The 24,505-nt window shown below is 37.3% G+C and overlaps 1 protein-coding gene across 1 annotated transcript; it reads left to right on the top strand.

The window, feature by feature from the left end:
• Positions 1 to 11,685: 11,685 nt before the first annotated feature.
• LOC130954494 (mitochondrial import receptor subunit TOM20-like) lies at positions 11,686 to 15,429 on the top strand. The gene is made up of 6 exons (XM_057881241.1): positions 11,686 to 11,874; positions 12,202 to 12,280; positions 12,654 to 12,823; positions 12,928 to 12,975; positions 13,697 to 13,783; positions 15,134 to 15,429. Exons 1-6 carry the CDS (start codon positions 11,776 to 11,778, stop codon positions 15,257 to 15,259), a joined length of 609 nt encoding a protein of 202 aa, XP_057737224.1. The 5' UTR covers positions 11,686 to 11,775; the 3' UTR covers positions 15,260 to 15,429.
• Positions 15,430 to 24,505: the final 9,076 nt, after the last annotated feature.

Below are 24,505 nucleotides of genomic sequence, written 5' to 3'. Positions count from 1 at the left end.
AAGATGCATGATGAGCTTATTTGCGGACTTTCTAGAGCAATCTATGGAAGTTTTCATGGACGACTTTAGTGTGTACGGTGATTCATTTGAGAATTGCTTAGGTAACCTTGAAAAAGTCTTAGAGAGATGCACCAAGACAAACCTGTCTTAAATTTTGAAAATGTCATTCATGGTAAAACAAGGCATTGTTTTGGGACACATAGTCTCAAAAGAAGGCATCTCCGTAGATCCGGCAAAAATAAATGTCATATCTAGTCTACCTTACCCCTCCTCCGAGAGGGAAGTCCGCTCTTTTCTTGGACATGCAGGATTCTACCGGAGATTCATCAAAGACTTTAGCAAGGTAGCCTTACCTCTCTCTCGACTACTACAAAAGGACACGGAATTTGAGTTGAGCAAGGAATGTATGGAAGCATATGACAAACTTAAAGTAGCATTGACACAAGCTCCTATTGTGCGAGGACCAAATTGGACTCAACCATTTGAAATCATGTGTGATGCTTCGAATTATGCGATAGGAGTGGCGTTAGCACAACACGAGGGTAAGATTCCCTATGTCATAGCTTATGCTTCCAAAACACTAGACGGAGCCCAATCCAACTACACTACTACCGAAAAGGAACTCCTAGCCATTGTTTTTGCTTTGGACAAGTTTCGAGCCTATCTTCTTGGTTCCAAGGTTGTAGTGTACTCAGATCACGCGGCACTAAAGTACTTGTTGGCCAAAAAGGAATCAAAACCGAGATTAATTCGTTGGGTGCTTTTGATACAAGAATTTGACTTGGAGATCAAGGATAGGAGTGGTTCCCAAAACCTAGTGGCGGACCATTTAAGTCGCCTCGAACACACAAAAGGTGACACCACTCCTATCAATGACTCTTTTCCTTTAGATGCTTTGCACGCAATCTCGGAAGTAGTTCCTTGGTATGCCCCAATAGCAAACTATTTGTTTCACGCACTTTCCCTCCCATCTCAACAAACACAAAAAGGATAGCTGAAAAGCGAATCCAAATACTATATTTGGGATGATCCCTATTTGTGGAGGTGTGGAGCGGACCAATAGTGCGACGGTGCATACCTCAAACCGAATTCCAAGCAATCTTGGACGCTTGCCATGCTCCGAAGGAGGTGGTCACTACGGCCCAAAGACGGCAAGAAAGGTCCTTGATTGCGGATTTTGGTGGCCACTCTTCTCAAAGATGCTTCCCTCTATTGCAAATCTTGTCCCCAATGCATTCGTTTGGAAATATTTCTAAGAAGGACGAAATTCCCCAACAAAATATCTTTTTTGTGAAATCTTTGACGTATGGGAAATCTTCATGGGACCATTTCCAAATTCCAATGGCTTTCTCTACATCTTGTTAGCCGTCGATTATGTATCAAAATGGTGAGGCAATCCCCCCCGAACGGATGACGCTCATGTGTTTATTCTTTTGTGAGGAACAATCTCATTTGTCGCTTTGGCTCCCCAAGAGCAATAAGTGACCAAGGATCCCACTTTTGCAACAAAAAATGGAAGGCCTCATGAGAAAATATGGCATCATACTAAAGTCGCTACAGCCTACCACCATCAGACAAATGGCCAAGCCGAAGTTTCTAACGGGAATCAAACATGTGTTGGAAAGGATTGTGAAGCCAATAGGAAGGATTGGAGCACTAACTCCCCGATGCACTTGGGCCTATCAAACGGCTTACAAGACACCTATTGGCATGAGCCCCTTTAGGCTTGTATATGGCAAAGCATGCCACTTACCGGTAGAGATTGAACAAAGCTTATTAGGCCGTAAAAGAATGTAATAGCTTGGGGGGGCCGGAGTAGAGAAAAGCTTCAATTAGCGGAATTGGAATGTTTGAGATTAGAAGCTTATTACAACTCTAGACTTTACAAGGAAAAGTTGAAAGCAATCCATGACAAGAACATTAGGAGAAGAGAATCCGACCCGTGAACTAGTCCTTCTCTACAACTCAAGGTTGAGATTACTACCCGGAAAGCTTAGATCAAGGTGGGATGGACCCTACCAAGTGGAGAAAGTAGAACCTTATGGGGTCTACCACTTGGGAGACACCCCACCATGGTAAGATCTCCCTGTACATAGCCCATTGCATCATTCTTTAATTGACACTAGCTTAACACTTGACTTCATGTTTGATAGCTAGATTTCAATTCTAATTCTGCTTCATTTGTTGAGTTCATTGGTAGTTTATCAAGTTAAAACGCCCTGCTATAGAGAGTTAGGCCACTCTCGGGCCCGCACTAAGCCACCGGCCCAGCACCTCTGCCACGTGCGCGCACCTGGCGCGCACGCGCCCCTTGTTCTGCACTCTCCTCTAGGCCACTCCACAGAGAGTTAGGACCACCCCAGGCCCATCTCATGCCTGGGGCATAACCATATTGAGCGTGCGCGCACCGTGCGCAGCGCGCCAATAGCCCTGCAAACTTCTGGTACCGTCGTCCAAGAGTTGTGCCACCTCTATGCCACCCCTGTGCTGCCTGCCCAAGTGCATGGGCGCGTGCGCGCAAGGTGCGCGCGCGCGCCCCCACTCCGCCTCGCTCTCTTGCACGAGCGCGCACCGTGCGCGCACGCGCGGGTGATCGGCGCCAACTTAAGAAGGGGCATACTTTCCCCCTTCATTCTTCTTCCACTTTCCTTCTTCTTCTCATTCCTTCTACTACCCATCCACCCACTACCATTTCTTCTTCTCAACCACCTTCTACCACCAACCTCCGGTGGCCCCACATTAACCCTCCACCCTCCATCACTCCACTCTACAACTTCTTCTTCCATATCCTCTTCCATCTCTCAAGGTACTATATTAAGCTACCCTCTTACTCCACCTATCTCTTTTGATTCTTAATCATTTAGTTTCATTTTCTTTTAGGTTGCTTCTTTCCTTCCCTCCTTCCTCTTTTTAGTTACTTCTTTAGAATGTTTTTGTTTTTCTTTTCTTTTCTCTTTTTTTCAATTTAACTCTTCATAGGCATTTGGGTCTCAACTTCTCTTGCATTGGTAGATGAGATGTGTTGCTTGATTTCTTACAACCACTGTGCACTGTAATCATTAATAATGGATTGTGGAATGTTACATTGCTTTCTTCTTCATCTAATCACATACTACAAAAAAGGATGCACGCCAAGTGTTCGACGAAAGGCATACTTGAGTTTTGAGCTCATTTTACCAATCACTCTTGGGTGCACCCCCACATTATCCATTCCATTCACTCACTCTTTTTAACTTACTTCCCACTTTTGGTATCTGAGGGTGTATGCTTCTCATGCTTCTTACTTGCATGCTTAACCTACCCTTGTACCACATGCAAATGAATTGCCTTGCTCTTCACATGTTATCTTAGTTACATGTTGCAACTGTCATGTAATAATGATACCCACATTCTATGGCACAACTTTTCATTGCATCATCACATTTAATTACGCTTCTGTGAGTTTGACGTTATCCCCTTTCTTTGATATCACAGGATGGTAATCAAAAAGAACAAAGGGAAGGCTCCGAAGAAGCCAGCTTCCAATAAAGTGCGCCAAGAACTAACGGCCAAGCCACTCTTAAAAAAGACTAAGGGCCCCGTTGATGTTCTAGAGAAGGACAACCCTCCAAAGGATTCAAACAAGTTCCCCAACCGCTACTGCGAACTTGTTTACTCAAGAATGATTGAAAGGAATTATCACCCGGAATCCCTCCTAGTCCTACCGGCTCACCTCAATCCGATTGTGATGCCACGCATTGACCGGAGGCATTGGAGGTTCCTCTTGAGGCAACCAAAGGAGGCCAATCTCTCATGGGTGGTGGAATTCTACTCCAACTACCACTCACCCCTTCTCACATCAATATTTGTGCGCCGGAAGCAAGTGTCAGTCACAGTGGAAACCATCCGAGAAGTCCTTGGGATTGGGCAATTGTCGGAGGGATATGATGCCTACCAAGAAGTCTTGGCTACATGCGATGACCGTGTATTCGATTGGGACGCGATCCTCCGCGTAATTGCTTTACCCGACGCATATTGGATTCGAGGGACCATAAAGCAAAGACCAAAGGGTTTAGACGTCCGCCACCTCACTCAAGAAGCCACGACATGGGCCCAAATTCTAGCTCACTACGTGCTCCCAAGCACACATGGGTCATCCATTACCGCCGAGCTTGCCTTATTGATATGGTGCATCTTAACCGAGAAACCGATCGACATTTCGCATGCCATTCGCCAATCCATGGGGCGCATTCATGCCAAGGGAAATCTGCCATTCCCCGTTATGGTGACCGAATTAGTTGCAAAGGCCGGCGTCAATCGAGAGGCTAAAGATAGGAGAACCTCAATTCCGGTCGAAGGTGATGTTATTCCGACCAAGAGATGCCTCAAGCCTCCGGAATTCACCACGGACATTGGATTACCCACACCAACACGCAACACTACCACATCATCTACACCACAAAAATCAGCCACCCAACGCCTTGAAGACCTTCACAAGAAATTGGACCGTTATGAGAGGCGTAACCAACGCCGATATGCTCATGTGAAGAGACTTCTAAGCGTAGTCACACCACCTATGGAGGAGCCAGATATCTCCACATCTACCGCAACTTCAAGCAGGGATACCGATGACATTGGAGATGAGGGACACTCGGGACTCGACCACCCGTTGCGCCTAACCTATAGCACGGAGGACCGTGCTAAGTTTTAAGTGTGGGGAGGTCGGCCGACCGATCCCCGCAGGTAAACATCCGAATAAATTCTTGTTCCTTGAACTCCATTACAATTAGGATAGGTTGCATGATTAGGTTTTAGTGACACCATTCGCATGATAAGTTTACTTGGTTGGAACAATGAAACTCTTTCTTAGGAGACCAATACTTTGGGGCAACCGTGGCATTGCCAATTTTAAAATACTTTGATGCCAAATTTGCATGAAGAATTATATTTTGGAACATGGATTTTGAGTTAAGAACACAAGCTAGTGAGTTTTGAGCCTAATTGCGTGGTTACATCCTACAACCACTTATTTTCCTTCTTGTGTGCATTATTCTCTTCCTATGATTGTAATCTTTGATTTGTTTGATTCTTTATGTCCATTATTTTGTGTATTCATGCATTTATATGATTGAGGCCATTATTTCATTAGCTCACTTATCCAAATGGCCTTACCTTTTATCTTCCTTTGTTAGCCAATTTGAGCCTACGATTAACCCACTTGTTCTTAATTTTAGCACATTACAAGTCTTAAAGCGAAAAACAATAAATGTCCTTATTTGGATCTTTGATTAGCTTAGGCTAGAATGTGTGAGTATCATTCAAGTGTGGGAACCTTGGGACATTGGGTGAATAAAAGGGTAATTTTGTATTGTTATTGAAAATATCGGGAATTGGGTACATACTCATGTATTGATCAAATGTAAAACCTTATGCATTGATGTTCTTGTATATAGAAAGAAAAAAAATATAAGAAAACAAAAAAAAAAAGAAAAGAAAAGAAAAGAAAAGAAATAAATATGCAAAAGACAAGAAAAAAAATAGAAAAAGAAAGAAAAAAAAGAGAAAAGAAAAAAAAAGGGGGGGGGGACAAAATGCCCCAAAGCAAAGTGTAGCTCAATAAAATCAATGCATAAGTGTTGTGAAGTGAAAAGAAAGTGCATGAGTATGTGGAAAAGTGAAGGATGGGTAGCTAGGTTAGCACTTAATTGTATAGGTTATTATATAGGTTAGGTGGGAAGTTTAAGCTTATCAAAGATTCAAATTTCAAACTCACTTAACCAAATATGCATCCTACCTGAACCCTAGCCCCATTACAACCAAAAGAAAAGACCTCATGATAATTGTATGCATGCATTGAATAATTGTTGATTGTTAGAAGAGAAACAAATCTTGGAAAGCATGATTAGGGGAGAATTGAGTGAATCAACCCCAAACACCGAGCGGCTAGAGTGTAACCACTTCCGGTGAGGGTTCGATGCTCAATTCCTTGATTCCCGGCTCTCACGAGCATTCCTCATGCAAGGTTGCATATATCGCATTTGATGCTTAAAAATTGGCAAGTCCCATACATTGACCACCATCGTGTCCCATATGCTCGCATATGTCATGGGAAGGTTGATTTGTTCCTAACCAAGTAGGTAATAGCACTAGTCATAGTTGCATTCATATAAGTAGGTTGCACTTCATGAGTCTTATACTTTTGTGATCCCTCGGTCTTCTGTGTTTCTTTTACATTCCTCTAAGCATGAGGACATGCTAGAATCTAAGTGTGGGGAGGTTGAAAAACCCCATTTTGAGGGTTTATCTTGTGTTGATTTCAGGGGTTTTATCAATGATTCCACACACTTTCTATATAAAAATACAAGATTTTGTATTCCCTTCCTAGTTTTGCCCCATGGATGAAAACATGCTTATTTTGCACTAAAATAGATATATTTCTAATCTTCTCTTGATGCCATTCGATGCCGTGACCCGTGTGTTAAGTGGTTCCAGAATATAGGGCAGGGATGGACCGGAAGAGAGAAGGAGGACGGGAGCAAAGGAAGGGAGCATGAGAATTGAGCCTTGGAAACCTCAGCATGGGCGCGTGCGCGCACTTGACGCGTCCGCGTGGATAGAGCAATTAGAAGCCGAAGCCAAGAGTCGGCTTGCGTAGCGGCTAAGCCATGACCTTCATGGGCGCGCACGCGTACGTCACGCCTCCGCGTACATTACAAGATGCATCGGTGGCGCGCGCGCGTACCTTGCGCGTGCGCGCCGATGTTCGAATGTGATTTTTTTAGAAGCCACGTGACTTAGGCATGGAGTTAGTTGGGAATCCCATTTTTTGGGGAATGCCTTGGCGGGAAAAGCTTAAGAAGACCAAAGGGGCAAGGGTTAAGGATTTTTAGTTCATTTTCTAGATTTTAGATATTTTTGAGGGATAGTTAGTTACACTCTTGGAGGAGGAGAGAGAGATCTCAAGCTCTCACTAGGGTTCTTCTTCATCCAATTTCTGAATTTTCAATCACTCTTTGGTGAGATCCATTGCAATTCTCACTTTACTTTGTTCATGTCATAGATTTTCTTCTCCAATCTCAAGTAGTAATTGTAATTGCTCAATTCTTATAGATCTAGAATTCAACTTTGTAGTTTTGGATTTTATCAATACCTTGAGAATTTGATCTTCATTGTTGTTCTTTGACAATTGTTGTTAGTTCCTTGTGTTGCAATACTTTCAATTTTACTTTTCTTCTCATTTTACTATGACTTTCTTTCTTGCTCATCAAATGTTTGATAAAATGTCAACACTAGTTATGGAGTAGAAATTTCTCACTTGGCATAGGGATGGGCCATTAGAAGAAGTTGAATAGTTGTGTCAATTGTTGATTTGGAATTAGGGATTGCTAATTGACTTGGAGTGCACTAAAGCTAGATTCCCATGAGGTGAAGCTAGGACTTGTGACTCAAGTTGATTATTTTCATTTGACTTTCCTCTATACCTAGGGGATAACTAAATGAGGCATGGCCTAATTGTTGTCATCATTGAATGAACTATAAGGATAGAAATTCTAATGCTAACCCTAAGCCAAGTCTTTTAATGATTGATTGTTTGTTTCCTATCACTTTGCTAAAATTTTCAAAGAATCCTAACAAGGCTTTCTAATCAATAAGATGCACACTTTGGCAATTCCAAGGGAGGACGACTCGGGAGACTAGTACTCTCGGATATAGATTGTAGGATTGTTTGATACGAAATTTAAGTGTCGATTAGACTATACTCACGATCATATTCATCTTTGAATTCTAAATCGGCATGCTAAATTACGTTTATCAAAGCTATTAAGGATTCAAGCTGGAAAGAAGCTATTAATAATGAACTTTCTGCTTTGGAGAGGAATAAGACCTGGACACTTACTGAATTGCCTATTGGAAAGAAAGCAGTGGGTTGCAAATGGGTTTTTAAACTCAAATTGAACCCAGATGGATCTATAGAGCGACACAAAGCACGCTTGGTGGTACAGGGTTTTTCTCAAACTAAGGGTGTTGACTACAAAGACACTTTCAGCCCTGTAGTAAAAATGAACGCATTTCGAATTGTTATGGCTATTACGGCTATCAAGAATTGGCATTTGCACCAGTTAGACGTCAATACAGCGTTTTTACATGGAGATCTCAATGAAACTGTCTATATGAAACCTCCACCAGGTCTCAAAATTTACAAACCAGGTGTGGTATGCAGATTAGATAGATCCCTCTATGGATTAAAACAAGCAAGTAGACAATGGAACACAAAGCTTGCTGGCTCTCTAACTAAGGCTGGCTACACTCAATCTAAGCATGACTATAGCATGTTTACCAAGAACACTTCGAAGGATTTCACTGTTATCTTGGTATATGTTGACGATTTAGTGGTTGCAGGTAGTGACTTGCAGGAAATTCTTCACATAAAAACTTATTTGCATAACTTGTTCAGGATTAAAGATCTTGGGGAGCTCAAATACTTCCTTGGCATGGAGGTAGCTCGAAGCAAGAAGGGCATTTCCATTTGTCAGAGAAAATACTACCTCGACTTACTGCAAGATTATGGAATGCTTGCTGCCAAACCAATATCCACTCCTATGGATTATACCACTCATTTGTCAAAAGACTCGGGAACCCCTCTAGCCTCAACTTCAGAATATCGCAGAATTGTTGGAAGACTCTTATATCTAACAAACACAAGGCCTGAAATTTGTTATGCAGTATCTAGATTAAGTCAATTCTTAGATTGTGCTACAGATAAACATTTTCAAGCAGCATTGAGAGTGTTGAGATATCTCAAAGGAGCACCAGCAATGGGTTTATTCTTTTCTTCTACCACTGACCTCACTCCCTCTGGCTTCTCAGACAGTGATTGGGGAACATGCCTAGATTCTAGAAGATCCATCACAGGGTATTGTTTTTTCTTGGGCACTTCAATAATTTCGTGGAAGAGCAAAAGGCAAGATACAGTTGCAGCATCATCCTGTGAAGCAGAGTATAGGGCATTGGCTTCAGCAACAAGAGAGGCGCAATGGCTTCGTTACATGATGAAGGAACTTCAGATTGACCAACAACGACCAGTGAGGATCTATTGTGATAGTCAATCAGCATTACATATAGCTGCTAATCCTGTTTTTCATGAGAGGACAAAGCATATTGAAGTGGATTGTCATATTACAAGGGATAAATGGCAAGAGGGGGTCACTAAGTTGCTGTCAGTAACAAGTGCTGATCAAGCCGCAGATATTTTAACTAAAGCTCTTGCACCTAGCCTGTTTCAAAACTGTCATAACAAACTTGGACTATTGGACATTTGCACTCCAAGTTTGAGAGGGGGTGTTACATGATCAATAGTCATTATACATTTAGTTTGAGAGTACATTTGTACTCCAAGTTTGTTAGATATATTTAAGTTAGTCAAGCTTAGTTTGTTGAAATTTGTACAGTAGGTTAGTTTGTTAGCTTTTTAATTGTAAGCATATATATTGAATAGAACCTGAGTAAGTAATTTTTTGTGTGGTTCATTCTCTCATTTTAGAGATGCCAACACTCATGCTTTTTCTCTCTGAGAACCAACTTCTTCTTCCATCTCTTTCTTCCACTTTCTAGAACTTTCTTCTCGTTCTTCACTCATTCTTGATTTCTTTAGTTTTCTTCCTCCATTTTTTTCTTCTCTTCACATCTAAGCTTACACGACAGAGATGATGAGAGTTGCTTCACCTCAATTCACGGTTCTTCGATACCATGAGCAATTTTATTGTAATTAAAAAAATCAATCTTATGAAAAAAGGCACACCGAAGATATGGATCTTTATTTTCTCACATAAGACCTGAATTGATCATGTTGCCATTCCAATATTTTCACTTGAGCCTTTTCACTTTAGGACCATACCACAACTCATCAATGCTAAAAGCTTTGACGACAATGAGTTATTTAGTAAGTTAAATTAATATAGTTAATAATATTCATGCTAGATACAAGTCATTTTGGATTCAGAATGCACTAATGTTTTAAAATGTCGTTTTAGTGTAGATCTTATTAGTGAGGTTGTTGGAAAAGAGGATCCAAGAGATTTAATCATAAACAAAAAAAAGAACATGAAATACTTCTTGAACAATAATTATGTTGTCCTTTATATCATTCTTTCCTCAACAAAAGTACTTTGCACTGGGGAGATAATTTGGTCCATGATACCCTTCAGTCGACTCATCATCACTTTGTATATGATCTTGAATATGAAATTGCAGCAACTAATCAGCCTCAGGTGGTTTAAATTTTCAACTTGCTTGATCTTTGGAACCAAGACTACGTGTTTCATTCACCTCCTCTGAAATACATCCATTTTTGAAGAATCATCTGATCACCGTGTATATATCCTTTCCAATGGTTTTTCAATACTTTTGGTAAAATAGCCAATTCAGTTTGCTTAGTCTATTAATGATGCAAGTGTAAGAAGTGTATGAAATTAGTCTCACGTAAAAAAGAGAAGAAAAAGTGAGGAGTTTATAAGATGAGAGATCTATTAACTTACTACTTTAAGATTGAGTTAGATCTAATATCTTCTCATCTCATCTTATATTCTTTTCCTTGATTTTGACCAGTGGTCAAAAGCTCCTCGCGGTGGCCCAACATATTCATCTCTTTAGTTACTCTCTTAGAAATGACCTTAGTGATTTCCTTCAATTGCACTTTTTCTCGTTATAAAAAGTCAGGAGTAGTGCTCCTAAATAAGATTGAGGATTTGGCTCTAGTCTGCATCCACTCTCCTTCAGTATTTTTTAGCTGCTCTATTCTATTTCTGTCCCTCCGTTAAAATGTTGATGCATGAAAGAATGAAATATTTTTAATTCTTCAGCTATTGCATTCTGCCTCTTTACAATCTCTTTATCGGCTCTCTTGAAAGTAGCCTTGCTCCACTTGGTTAGTTCTTCTTTATAATTCTTCATTTTTTCCAATACCATATTCCACTCTGCTTTTTCTGTGGTTTCTATCTCTCAGCTGCAATTTTCATCATCCTCCCAATATGTTTCATATTTGAAGAATTTTAGGGTTCTGTGTTACGGTCTTGTTGACATAATTAGAGGACAATGTTATGATGAAACTGCTGATACTGCCGCTAGTGCAACGTGTTCATGCGTCAACCTCCATTGCTCTGTCTAGCCTTTTCCTTGTTACAAATCCCTCTCTTGATTTATTGAATCAAGTGAATTTGCTTGCTTTCAAGTCTAAATCCATTAATTCCAGTTTATTTACAAGTTCCATGAATTCTTCCATTTAAAATGTTTTCTTCTTGGCGTAAAGAAAAATTTTTTTTTTTCAGACAGATTGGACGACCCAATTTTAGGTATCCTAGATGGATTAGACATCTCCCAATCTTAAATACCACACACACATCCACATACTCTTCACATCCTTCACACTTATAAGATATTTTCTACTCGATTGTAATTAATAGAATTTGAACTCAAAATCTTTGAGGTGGAAAGGAGAAGATATGCTATGTAAACTAAGGTTCATTGGCGTGAAAAGAAGTTTGAAAGTTTCAAAGCAACGTCCCTTTTTTTTGGTCAGGAGTGTGTTAGTTTTTGTGTGGGCCGTGACTCGTGAGGGGGCGATTCTGGTTTTGAGCCCAGGCCCAAACGGAGACTAGCTGGCCGCTTAGTTTCTCTCTCCCCCTTGTCTTCTTCGCGTTAAGTGCTGCAGTTAGTGTAACTGCAGTGTACGCCTACGCTCTCTAAAACCTCCAGAACCTAAGTAGTGAAAATACGAAAAACGTCGTCGTTCTCTTCGGCATGGAATTCACTCAGAGTGACTTTGATCGCTTACTGTTGTTCGAGCACACGCGAAAAACCGCTGAAGCAAAGTATGCAGCAAACCCTCTTGATGCTGATGTATGTGTATCACTCTTCATTCTCTCTAGTTTCTCAAGTATCTCATGTTCATTAATTATGTCTATCAGTTCATTGTTAATATGCGTTTTTTAGCGTATCAATAGTTCTATTAATTTTGTGAAAGATAATGTATAAATTCACTGCAACTTTAAAATAAAATGAAGTTTTGATAAGTGTTTCTGTGTGGATTGTTTCTATGGGATGGAAATGTTTTTAGCCCTAAACACTCGAGGTTTAGAAAGGAGTTTATGTTTATTTTACTCGTCAGAAGGACTTGAAATAGATGTAAAGTTGGGTCTTTATTGAATACTCGTGTGTTTCATGCAGAATCTGACAAAATGGGGAGGAGCTTTGATTGAGCTGTCAGCGTTCCAGGATCCCAGGGATTCAAAGAAAATGATCGATGGTATGTGTATTTACTAAGTAAATTGTTGAGTAAGTTACTTGAAAGATATGTGTCAGGCGTGGTAGTTCTTGATGTTTGGAATTTTACCAAGTAAATTGTTGATTAAGTTACTTGAAAGATACTGTGTCGGGCGTGGTAGTTCTTGAATGTTTGGAATTACTTCTGAGGTCCTTGATTGGGAATTCCACAATTTAGCTAGTGTAAGGGAATAATTTTTGCATATTCAACGAAATTAGGAGTAGGTTCAATTTCATTGTATAGGGACATATTGTGTGGCGCGTGTTAGATTTAGAGAAAATTTAAGGTTAATTCTTATGAAAGTGAGGATGGTCACTGATTATTTTTCGGTTTTGATAATGAACTGATTGAACAGATGCAATTTCAAAGTTGGATGAGGCTTTGCTGATTGATCCAGCAAGGCATGCCACTCTTTGGTGCTTGGGAAATGCCCACACGTCTTATGCATTCCTAACTCCTGATTTTGACGCTGCAAAGGTTAATTTTGACAAGGCACGTGAGTGTTTCCAGAGAGCTCTTGATGCGGTAATGTGTTCTCCTATTCTTCTTTATATCTAATTCTTCCTGATAGATTTCATTCTTTGCTTGTACATCCACGGGTAACTTATTTGTTGATTATGAAACTGTAGGATCCTGAGAATGAGCTTTATAAGAAGTCCTTGGAAGTTACTGATAAGGTAATGGAATAGCTTTTGCCTTGCAGTTGTATCTAAAATTAGCTTCCTGTCGCTGGTCATGTTTCTGCTGTTTAGCGAAGGGTTTATCTCTCAATAAGATCTTAGATTTTGATTTTTTTGGTTTATCTCTCAATAAGATCTGAGATTTTGATTTTTTGATTGAATTTTTCAGATTTGTTTTTTATTTTTTATTTTTTATTTTTTTAAATATTTAACTAGTCTTGTTGTTGACTTGGAAAAATACAAAGGAAAAAGAATCAAAACTGTGTGTATGTTTTTTAATACTATGTCAGATGATTCGGATATTTTCCATAGCAGCTAATATGTTAAAGTTAAACATTGGGGACGTTTTCTATTAAAGCAATCAAAATTGGATCATTGGCACCAGAAGTTTACCATTAGATTTGTCTGATCAGAGCAAAATATGTTTTGTTTTTCGTTCCTAATCATCTGTGTAGCAAAATCATGTTGGTTCACCATGGATGATGAAAATTGTTCTTCTAATGTTGCAGTCTTGATTAACATGTTATTAGCCATATATCAACTTCTGTGTTTTCTGAATAGGTTTTGCTAAAGGCAAGTTTAAGTTCTTCCCATATGTATTTGAGGCAGCAACAGATTTCTTGATTCATTTTTGTTTCTGTTATTTATGATTATATTTAACCTATTTGCCATTGTATCACTTCTATTCTAACCAGTCTCTGTGAACTATGTGTCTCAGGCCCCATTATTGCACATGGAGATCCACAAAAATGGGCTTGGTCAGATGACTGGTGGTGGGGCTTCCTCTACACCCTCAAAAAGAAAGGTTGGACTTACTGAAATTTCGTTACATTTAACTACATTTTTTTTTTCATGTTCACCAACTTTTTCTGTTTACTTTAAATCAACCACAGCTTGTGATGTCAAGTTTATGAAATTGCATTTTTGAATATATTAAAATGCTAAAATTAGCTTGATCGGGATTGAAGATTGTTCTGTGTATAAAATCCATGTTCTGAGACATCATGCCTCAAATTAGGAAATTAGCCCTCTTGTTTAATCAGAAGATGTTGGAATTTGCATCTCAATATTTTTTTTTGGTTATATTTTGACTAATTAAAGAACTACATCAACATACATCTAAAAAAATGAAAATTAAAAAGCTTCACATCTCAAGGATTTTTCATGGTCTATTATAGTAATAATATTTTTCCTGCTGATTTCTGATGCACGGGACATGCTTTACAGGATTGTTCTAGTCTTCTAGACTGCCTATGATATCTCTCTTTCCTGTCTAAAAGGCATGATTTCTCTTTGTGATACATTGCAGACACAGTTTCAATCTTTTGAAATTTGTAGATAGGAAACATGTTCTAGAGTTATAAACTGATGTTGGTATTTTGCTTTCAATTTTTTCCTTGGTTTGTTTGCTATAAATTATCTGCAGGCTAAGTAGTTTGTGAAAGTACCACAACAGTATGGTTGGCTGTAGGACTGCATGTGAAACTTTGGTCAGAATTGGATCCATGGCCATCGTGGTGGTACAATTGAAGTGATTTAGGTTTTTGGCTGTGATACTGATTCTTGATTAGATTGGGGTTGAGCTGTTGTGGTGGTGTATGTTGACCATCTTTCTGGTTTATTTCTGTTCGTGTTTTAGGTTTTTTAAGTTCTGTTTTCACTGGCATTTTTCTTAGTTTTGGAGGGTGTAGTTGGGTCGGTTTGGGTTTCTTCTTTTTTGGCTACATGTAGCCTATTTATCCTCTCATTTCTGAGCTTCAATACTTATTGAGTTATTGGGAGGAAATATAAAGACACTCAGATTTTGAATTGACAAACTAGGATTGAGTCGGAGAACATTGTGAAGGACATGCAGCGTTATTTATTTTTTTGATAACTAAGCACCTTCCATTACCCAGATCATAAGTACTAAGGCTGAAATACTGAGTAAATAGGTTACAAACTTTTGTTCATTTGAAGTGACCCTCTTCTAGCATGTCGTATTTTTTGATGTTGAAAAAATGACTAGCAGCCATGTGGTTTAGTTTTCTGAAATACTTAATGTTTCCTTTCTTTTACAGATTTTATGTATTGGCATACACATCTGTGGATCTTACATATATGATTTAGCCTGATTATATATGAACTTAATTTGCCATTGTTTGGTTCGTTTCAGGAATCAGCAAAGCAGAAGAGCAGTGACCTCAAGTATGATATATTTGGATGGGTGATTCTTGCAATCGGTATAGTCGCATGGGTGGGAATGGCCAAATCTCAAGTTCCACCACCACCTCCAAGATAAACATGTTAGTTATCTTTTTAAGGTACCTTCACCAAGATTATTGGCTTAAAAGGTCATTTCACTATAGGTTTGCAGTTATAAAATAGGTAGCGCATTTGTGGTATCTGCATGCTGGCTATATCTAAAGGCTTGTCTTTCTTTTTTGCACTTATGAAAGATATCTTTTTGAATGGTTTTCTTAGCTCTTTTTGCATTACTAGCTCGCGGTATAACTCATTTAGCTTGTGGGTCAAATTGAATTGGTTCATCTCCATATCCAACGTATGAGTTACGATGGATTGATCTTCAACCAGCATTCCTTCATCTACCATTTTCGCACAGCAGTGTCCTGGTAGGGCAGAAAAAATTGTATTTCTATCCTTGTCTGCACAATAAGACCGCTAATGGATTTCACTTTATAATGATAATACCAAAGAAAGTGTGAATTCACAACTACAATTTAAAACATTTTGTTATTCTTGCATCCTATCATCATAACTGCTACTCTTCAACTGATTGGAAGTTTTTGCAGGATGATTTCACCTTTTCGGTAAATCTTGCATTGAAAAAATATTTTGCTGTAAAATTCCGTAACGAAAAAATATTATGCGAAACATGCAAGCCATTATGCTACCTCTTCTTAAGCTGATTAACTGCTTTTTTGCAAGGGATGACAATAGGGCAGGTACTGGTGGGTTTATTCTAAAGTATTATATATTGTTTGTAAATCTGTATGTATTAGGCAAAATATGAGTATTCCAATATACACACACACTGTGGATAACATATTACTACATTTGCAATCAATTAGTCAAATTGTGTGTTAATCACCTTTTATAAATAAGATTTTGGTACCAACGCAAGTTGGTACAGATGGATGAGGGTCTGTGTTCCTTAACCATCTCTTTCGGGTTCGATACTAATTGGAGGATGGGAATGGAGCTCATTTGCTTAGGAGGGTTGCCCACTTTGTGTGCCTCTACAGTACTCGAGGGATTAGTTATTGTCTTATTGGGCTTCGGCCTGATGGATACCCTGGTGCAAACCAAAAAAATAAATAAATAAATAAGATTTTGGTGAAAGAAAACTTCAACATTTAAGACTTGTCTCGTTGGACATTGGAATTGGAATTGACTTAAAGGATTTAAATTATTTAGTTTTGGTAGAGAATTAAAACATGATTTGCCTATGTTGAACTTGAGTTTTGATTGCGCAAAAGTATTATTTTATTATTTTAATTCTCAAGGTTCTTGCTTAAAATCAAAATAGTCTTTAATTTTCTTGTTTTCAAAATCAATTACTTCAGACTCTAACTGCACCCACTCTCACCCCCACAAATTTCACCATCCCTAATCCAAATTCTAAACCTCACCACTGCATCTCCATTCCACCACTCACCAATCCCAATTTCTGGACATGGTCTAACTCTAATCTAGATGCAAAATTGAAGCTCAAACAGACATGAAAAACCGTTAGAAACTGTTTTGATTTTAGACAAGAATATTGAGGACTAAAACAGTATTTTACCCTTTTTATATTAATGAATAGAAACATCAATAGTAAACTATGTTTTCGCATATAAAAGTAACGCTTGCACTTGTACCTCTTAACAAAATCACCTTTATAATGCAACACAATATCTGTAACAATAATGTCCTCCAGTTTTCTTTTCAATATTCTTGAAATCAAATCTCTTGCAAGAATGCATCTTAAATTCGAGCAATGTTTATATAAATGAATTCTATAATGTTGAGTTTTAATGACCAAGTCACCCAACAGCTACTTCTGATTTGTTGTCTTTTAAGCCGAAGTAACCTAGATACAACTTTGGTGTTGTATTAAATTTGAAACTTTAGTAAATTGATTTGTTTCATATACACTCTTAGAAGTTAGAACTAATTTAATTCCAAAAATGAGCTTATTACAGCAAAGCTACCCCACACACCTTTTTTTAAAAAATAAATTAAATAAAAAGAAGTTATTTTAGGCATATAATTAAATAATGTAAAACTCATAGCACCGCAAGAAAGTGTGTAAGACTCAAGTTGCTTTAGAGGCGAACCAATCTTGATCAGAATATATGGATAGATTTGCCTTTTTTGTTTTTGGCAAGTATTTCTTTTCAGTGTTCAAAGTTTTAACATGAATAGAAAATTCTTTAACTACACTGAACTCAAGTTGGATTATTCTAAATTCTTGTAAATTCTGATTTGGTAGTCAAAAATTCCAATATACTACAATGTTTCATTTACAATCAATGCAACTTGAGTTCAGCTGTCTCCTCTAGGCTCAAGATAACTGGTGTTTCTTTTGTCAAAATCAAATCTTAGTAACCCCCACAAATTCCATTCATCAAAGTGTTTAACCGTCTTGATATAGTATAATTTATGATAACTTTCCACAATCGCCTTAATAAATTTGCCTAAGGTAACATTTCTTTTTTGTATTATTATTTTATGATGTTGCAAGGTCCACCACTTTCTTTTAATGGTATACGATAATTAATGCGTTGGCATAATTATACTGGTCACTAGCCATTATGGGAAATCAATCAGATCATGTATCATATCATATAATGGCCACTAGCATGCCTTTGTCGTTGGAACATTTATCTACAGTATTTATAACTATAATTATCGTGCCTTTGTTAATCATATTCAATTTGGTCCTTAATTTTAGACATGTACAATTCAGTTTCTACCTTTATAATTATGAATTAATTTTCTTTTTATCAATTTAGTTAACAAAATACTTATGTATCACTATAGCAGTTTAACAGTTAGTTTACATAGTGATAAAAGTATCGAACTCAATTTTATCTGTTAAAGGATTTAATTGAGTTTATCAATGTGCTAACTTTTATAAATGACCCAATTTAATCCCTTGACTGCGTTTGATTTTGAAAACAAAATAAGATACGAATAAAACACAAAAGATAAAGACAAAAAATTAATATTTTTATACCTTGTATGGTAATATACTAAATATAAAAAGAATAAATTATAAAAAGTTCAATTTGATTTTATCTTTTTCCTCGTACAAAATTTAAGAAAAAATATAATTCTAAAAAAATAATATTAAATAATGAAAAAAAATGAAAATCATGTCTTACTAATATCTTTGTATCTCTTCTGCCAAAATACAAAATATACTAATTTAGTATCTATATATATAATGTTTGTATTCATGTCTGTCTGCTAACATATTTTTGTAGTTTCATATTTTTATCTCAAAATCGCATACATATTAAAAAACAATCTTAAAAGACAAAATCACATGCCTTTTGTGAATGTGAGTTTCCAATTAGGTTGATAAAAATGATAGATAATTACATACATAAATATTATATTAAATATATTGATGGCGAAATAATAAATTTAATTTATGGTTATAAAACTTGGAGATCAAATTGAATATCTTTAAAATAAAAATTCTCTTAATTGTTAGGTAAAAAATCAAAAATCAAATTGTATCTCATCTCAATTCTATTACCAAAACTTCTATCAATAATTTGGCTTAAGTTAATTTGACCAAGACCAGCACTTGAAATAAAAGGTATCTCTAATTCTAAAAATAGGATCAACCTATTTAAAAATTGATCAATCAAATTCTGTATGTTGCTAATATTATTTCGTATAACATTAAAGTTGAAATCGTTGCCTAAAAGAATGTTCCGCTTAGTTTTTTTTTCAAAAATAATAGATTATATTTTATTAATTATTAAAAAATAAAATATAAAAATGTTCAAAAGCATGATAACATAATAAAAGGTAGGGATTTTTTAAAATAATATATCGAAGGTATTCATCCAATGGTATATGGTCGAAAAACGAAAAAAGAAATCTTAAAAAGAGAATAATAAATCAAATTTAATAAAACTAAGAGTTTGTCTCATGAAAATGACGATCCGTTTAGTTTATTCCAAAAAAAAAGTTGCACTTAAATTTTTCTTCCAAAGGATTCTCCCCAATAGTCCCCTATCCTCTCTTTTTCCTTTGCAGATTTATAAAGACAACATGCTTTATTAGCATTTTGAATTTAATTAAACCTTTGGTTGATTCCTTTTGAATGAATTTGCGTTAATGATCCTTCTCTTGGAGGTTTAAATAATTCTGGCTAATTAATTATTTAATCACCTAGATGGGCCATTTATTCGGTGCTTTCATCCAATGATCACTTTGCTTCACTTCACGAATGATGTATTCTTAGTGGGGAATTCTAAAAATATATATTTTATTCTTTCTAATCTATGCTTTATTAAAAGAGAAATCTAAATCCCAAAAACAATTAAGAGTAACTAGATTATATTCATAGGCAAATAGGAGGCCCACGCGTCTTCCATAACAAACATTATTATCAAATTGTGGGTGTTATTAACTTATTATGAATGGTAAATTGTGTAAGAGAAATTATTCTAAGGTAGATACTATAATGAAGATTTTATAATTGTCTTCATGTAAAAATATTCTCTTTTGACCTTTGGATGATGGATTGGATGGTTAGATTTTGATATTTATAAAAGTGTTATTTTTGTTTAAAGTGTGGCTAAATAAATAAATCATACTTTCAAACAAAGCATTTTCATAAAAAGATGTTTTTGTCATCTTCATTTGAGTAGTTGCCTTATTCTAAAATCTTGATTCAAATTCTATTAGATTGATAACTGAAATTGAAATTTTAGACATTTTTGCTTCACCCTTGGGATGATGAGAAAGATGATTAGGATGATGAGAATGGTGATAGTGATGATAATCCCATCCGGCCATCCCTTTATCTTCTAATGAATTCGAGTAAATACGTTTATATTTTGTTTGTATGTGTTTATCTTATCAATTTGCTATTATTTTGTGTTTTACTATAGCAATGTTGATATAACTTTATTACTATTACTTGTTTTAGGTGACATGACAGGTGAGAGGAATAGAGGACGAGGCGATGGCGGGTAAAGTGGTGGTTATAGTACGGAGCAAACCCAGAAAGAATACAATATTTTACTTGATCTTGGTGTACAGTCATCATGCACCTAGCTTACAACCCCACAACTACTACCAATCTTATGGTCGACACGCTGACCTTGTTACCTAGGGTGCAAACATAGTTGTTATAGGGATTGGATCAAGATGATTCCAACTCGGAGTTATCCTCAGATACGAGTGACATATACCAGACACTTACTCAACCATAATCGCAGCCACAACCACAATCACAACCTTAAGCATAACCTCATCTATAAATGTAAACACAAGCACAGACACAAACTCATTCCCAGAAACATACACAAATACAGATCTAGACACCACCCCAGGCATATGCATTGCCTAATCCTTAGTCATAGCCGACACAGTCAACACTGGAGTATTAGAAGAGGGTGTCTCATTTACATAGCCTCTTAGACAGAGGCTAGTGTGGGATGTAGGTGACTCATTCATACCCAAGTTTAGTATGGCTTCATATCACGTCTGCGATCTTTGGTGGCAACTTTTTTGAGGTAATTAAGGTTTTTTTTTTAAGTTATCAAATGATAAACTTATATTATTTTGATTCAATTATTGATATTGTAGGACCATTTTGAGTTTGTCTAGCAGAAAGAGGAGAAGATGTACAATATGTAGTGGGCGAGAGCCACCAAATGCCTTCAGGAGATGCTAATAAACATCTACAATAAGGGTACTTTTACAGATTGGATCCCGAACGATATCTTCACCAAATTGAAGGATTACTGGAGCATAGGAAATTATTGGGCGATCCCAGTTAATGCCCGAGCTAGTTGAGCATCCGAAACCAATGGATCCCCTGCACACCAGATGGTCCACCACGTACCTATAAGATGACGAAAAAGATAGTTCATATCATTTAAAATTTTAATTGTTAACTTAATTTGTTTACTTTATTATTAATAAAATTGTAACATATATAATGACTTCTTGTAATTCTAAACCTTATTGACAAGAGATCAAGTAGAGTCGCAAACCTCGTTGGAGCAAGGTCTTCCAGAGGACACACACGAGGAAGAAACCATAGCAAGTGGGTTGGAAAGCGGTCTGAGGGCACATTTGTAAGTTCAGCAAACTCAAATATACCTCAATAAATTCTATCATTTGTAAGTTCAGTAGACCCAAATATACTTCACTATTTTATTTCAGATTGAGTTCGACAATAGGCTAGGCAAAGCCTAGGAGGAGCGTGCGACTCAAATTGTATAGGGGCCCTAAGCCGCCTCCCATATCTGAGGATAAGATATGGACACAGATTAGTAGCGGTAAAAGCAGGGGAAGGTTTACGACATGGGACATCAATCCACCATGACTATTCTGTTTTTTTCCAATGTTGAGTATACTGCCAACAGAGGTATGAATAACAGGGAGCTGCAGTAGGACATCGAGCGAGAACTATAGCAACATCAAACAAGATATGCAGAGCTGAAGGCAAGCTACCAGTGAGAGTAGGAGCCTCTAGAAAATCGTTGTCCACCAATAGTCCAATCTAGAACAATGGAAAAATACGGTCATGACATGTACTCCTTCATGCGGAAAAAGTTTGGGAGAGGCTTGTCTAGCAGTGTGCGAGCCAAGCCGCCTCTTTTGCCATCAAGACGTCCTCTATCAGCATCATCTAGTCCTCGACTGCTGACACCACCAGGATCACAGCAGGAAGATAGAGACGGCGACAACGATGGCTTTATCTTTGACCATTACATGTAGTTTAGTTGATTTCTATGTAATGTACTTGTATTTTTTGGTTTGAGCACATTTTTTTAATGATTTTGTTTCGTCGTATTTTAATTTCAAATAATTTTGTAAATTTATTATTTATGTAGTTTCAATTTGGATAAAATCTTTCTTATATAATTTACCGGCTATTGATGCGTGAAAACTTGTTTCTCAACAAATTTCCCTTCGGCAAGTATACCGAATTGTCGTCATGTAAAACTCACAATAGAGTGAGGTCGAATCCCACAGGGATTGATTGGTCAAGCAACTTTAGTTAGAAGAATATGCTAGTTGAGCTAAACAGAATTGAGATTGAGATGCAGAAATTTAAATGACTAGAAAGTAAATAACAGAAATTAAAGTGCAGAATCTTAAATGGGGAGTTGGGGTAATGAGCAGGAAATTAAATGGCAGAAAGTAAATAGAATGGGTAAGATCAGAAATGGGGAGATCATTGGGTGTAGGAGATGTTGCATTCTCCGGATTAAGTTCATTCTCATCTCTTCCTCAATCAATGCATTCATTAATCTCCTTGGCAATCTTAAGTGATTGGATCCCAATTCCTTGGCAATCCAATCTCTCTAAGCTTGAACAATTGCCCAATTTCTTGATTTAATTGCTCATGGGAAAAGATGAAAGTGTGGTCACTGATTATACCACATGTATTTTCAAATCAAAGTGTTGGGAGGATTAAATGTCACAATATCCATCCAAACCCCAATTTGGTCCAACATGAGAAAGCATTTCTAGCATGATTTCCTCATTCCTTTTCCAAGGTTCAAAGGAGATCTAATTATGGAGAGTTTATTTTCCAAGACAACTAACCAATTGAATTAAGATCGAAAGCTTTCTAGTAAGATCAAGAGAAAAGAAAGAAGAAGAAGAATGAAAACTATAATTGATCTATCAAATTACAACAGAGCTCCCTAACCCAATGAAAGGGGTTTAGTTGTTCATAGCTCTAGGAATGAAAAATGGCAGAAAAGAAGAATCCATGCTAGAAGTACAGAAAAGTAAATATGCAGAGAGTAGTTCCCAAAAGTGCTAAGCTTCTCTCTAGTTCAAAACTACTCCTATATATACTATTCTTCATGCTCTTCTAGTGAGTTCTTTAAGTCTTGGATGTGGGCTCTGGACCTTGAGTTGAAGCAATTCTCATCTTTAGTGGGCCCAGCTTGCAGAGAAATATGAATTAGGCTTGGGCATTTAGTGAGATTAACGTTGAGTAACATTTTGGGTGCGAGAACGTTAGTGGCATTCACTTTTTCCACTAACGTTCCACCCTTATATACCCACGTTAATTCCAACGTTAGTAGTCTTAACCTTGAATACTAACGTTTCTTACTCAATCCTTGGCCAACGTTAATGGAACTCACTTTTCCCATTAACGTTAGCTTGTGCCCCTTTTCGCAAACGTTAATGGGAATCACTTTTCCCATTAACGTTGCTTGCCTCTTGCCCCTACGTTAGATCTCACATTAGCTTGGCTAACGTAGCTCTTAACGTGGGTATCTATAACCTTCGAGAGCGTTAGTGACACTCACCTTTGTCACTAATGCTCCAAGTGCCTTAAGTCCCTACGTTAGAACCCACGTTAACTAAGTTAACGAGGCTCTTAACGTAATAATGAAGCCATCTCCCAACGTTAGTGACAAAAGTGAGTGTCACTAACGTTGGTTCTTTGAACCCAACTCCACGTTAACTTTCACGTTAACAATCTTAATGTGAGAGTTAACGTAGGCAATGCTAATGATCCAACGTTAGTGACAAAAGTGAGTGTCACTAACGTTGGCGTTGTTGATCCTCTTCCACGTTAGAGTTCACGTTAACTAAGTTAACGTGACTCTTAACGTGGGGCATTGCCTAGTTTCCCAACGTTAGTGGTGTTCACTTTTACCACTAACGTTGAGGAGAAACGTTATTGGAGTTCATGTTTCTCGTTAACGTGGAGTCCTTTTTTTCTTCTTTGTTAAGTACCACGTTAACTTAGTTAACGTGGCTCTTAACGTAAGCTATGAATGGCTTCGCAGGCGTTATTGGTGATCACTTTTCTCATTAACGTTGCAAGCTCTTTGCCATCCCACATTAGTAGTCACGTTAACTAAGTTAACGTGAATGCTAACGTGGTTCTTCCATGCTTCATTTGTCTTGAAATTAAGCAATTAAAGTGGATCAAAGCTCTAGCCAAAGTCATGAGATTATGCATCATCAAGTTATCATGCAATTCTGGCAAAAATCTCATGAAATTATGCAAAATTCACAATAGTTGCTTAAATGAAGGTGTAAGTGTATTTTCACCCAAAACTTGCCTTATTCACTAGGAAAATGCATGAAACTACCCTAAAACAGTAAAGAAAAGGTCAGTGAAACTGGCCTAGATGCCCTGGCATCACAACACCAAACTTAAAGCTTGCTTGTCCCTAAGCAAGTACTGAAGCATAAGAAAAAATGAAATGAAAGAACAAGAAGATAAAATGGAAGTAGCATTCCTGGTTCATGGAGTTTCATGCATAGCAACTTAGGTTCTTTCCTTTTAGGTTTCAAGCCTTTATCAAAT

This window comes from Arachis stenosperma, chromosome 10 (assembly GCF_014773155.1).
Source record: "Arachis stenosperma cultivar V10309 chromosome 10, arast.V10309.gnm1.PFL2, whole genome shotgun sequence".
In the NCBI taxonomy this organism is placed as follows: Eukaryota; Viridiplantae; Streptophyta; class Magnoliopsida; order Fabales; family Fabaceae; genus Arachis; species Arachis stenosperma.
This window is presented reverse-complemented; position numbering and strand designations above follow the sequence as displayed.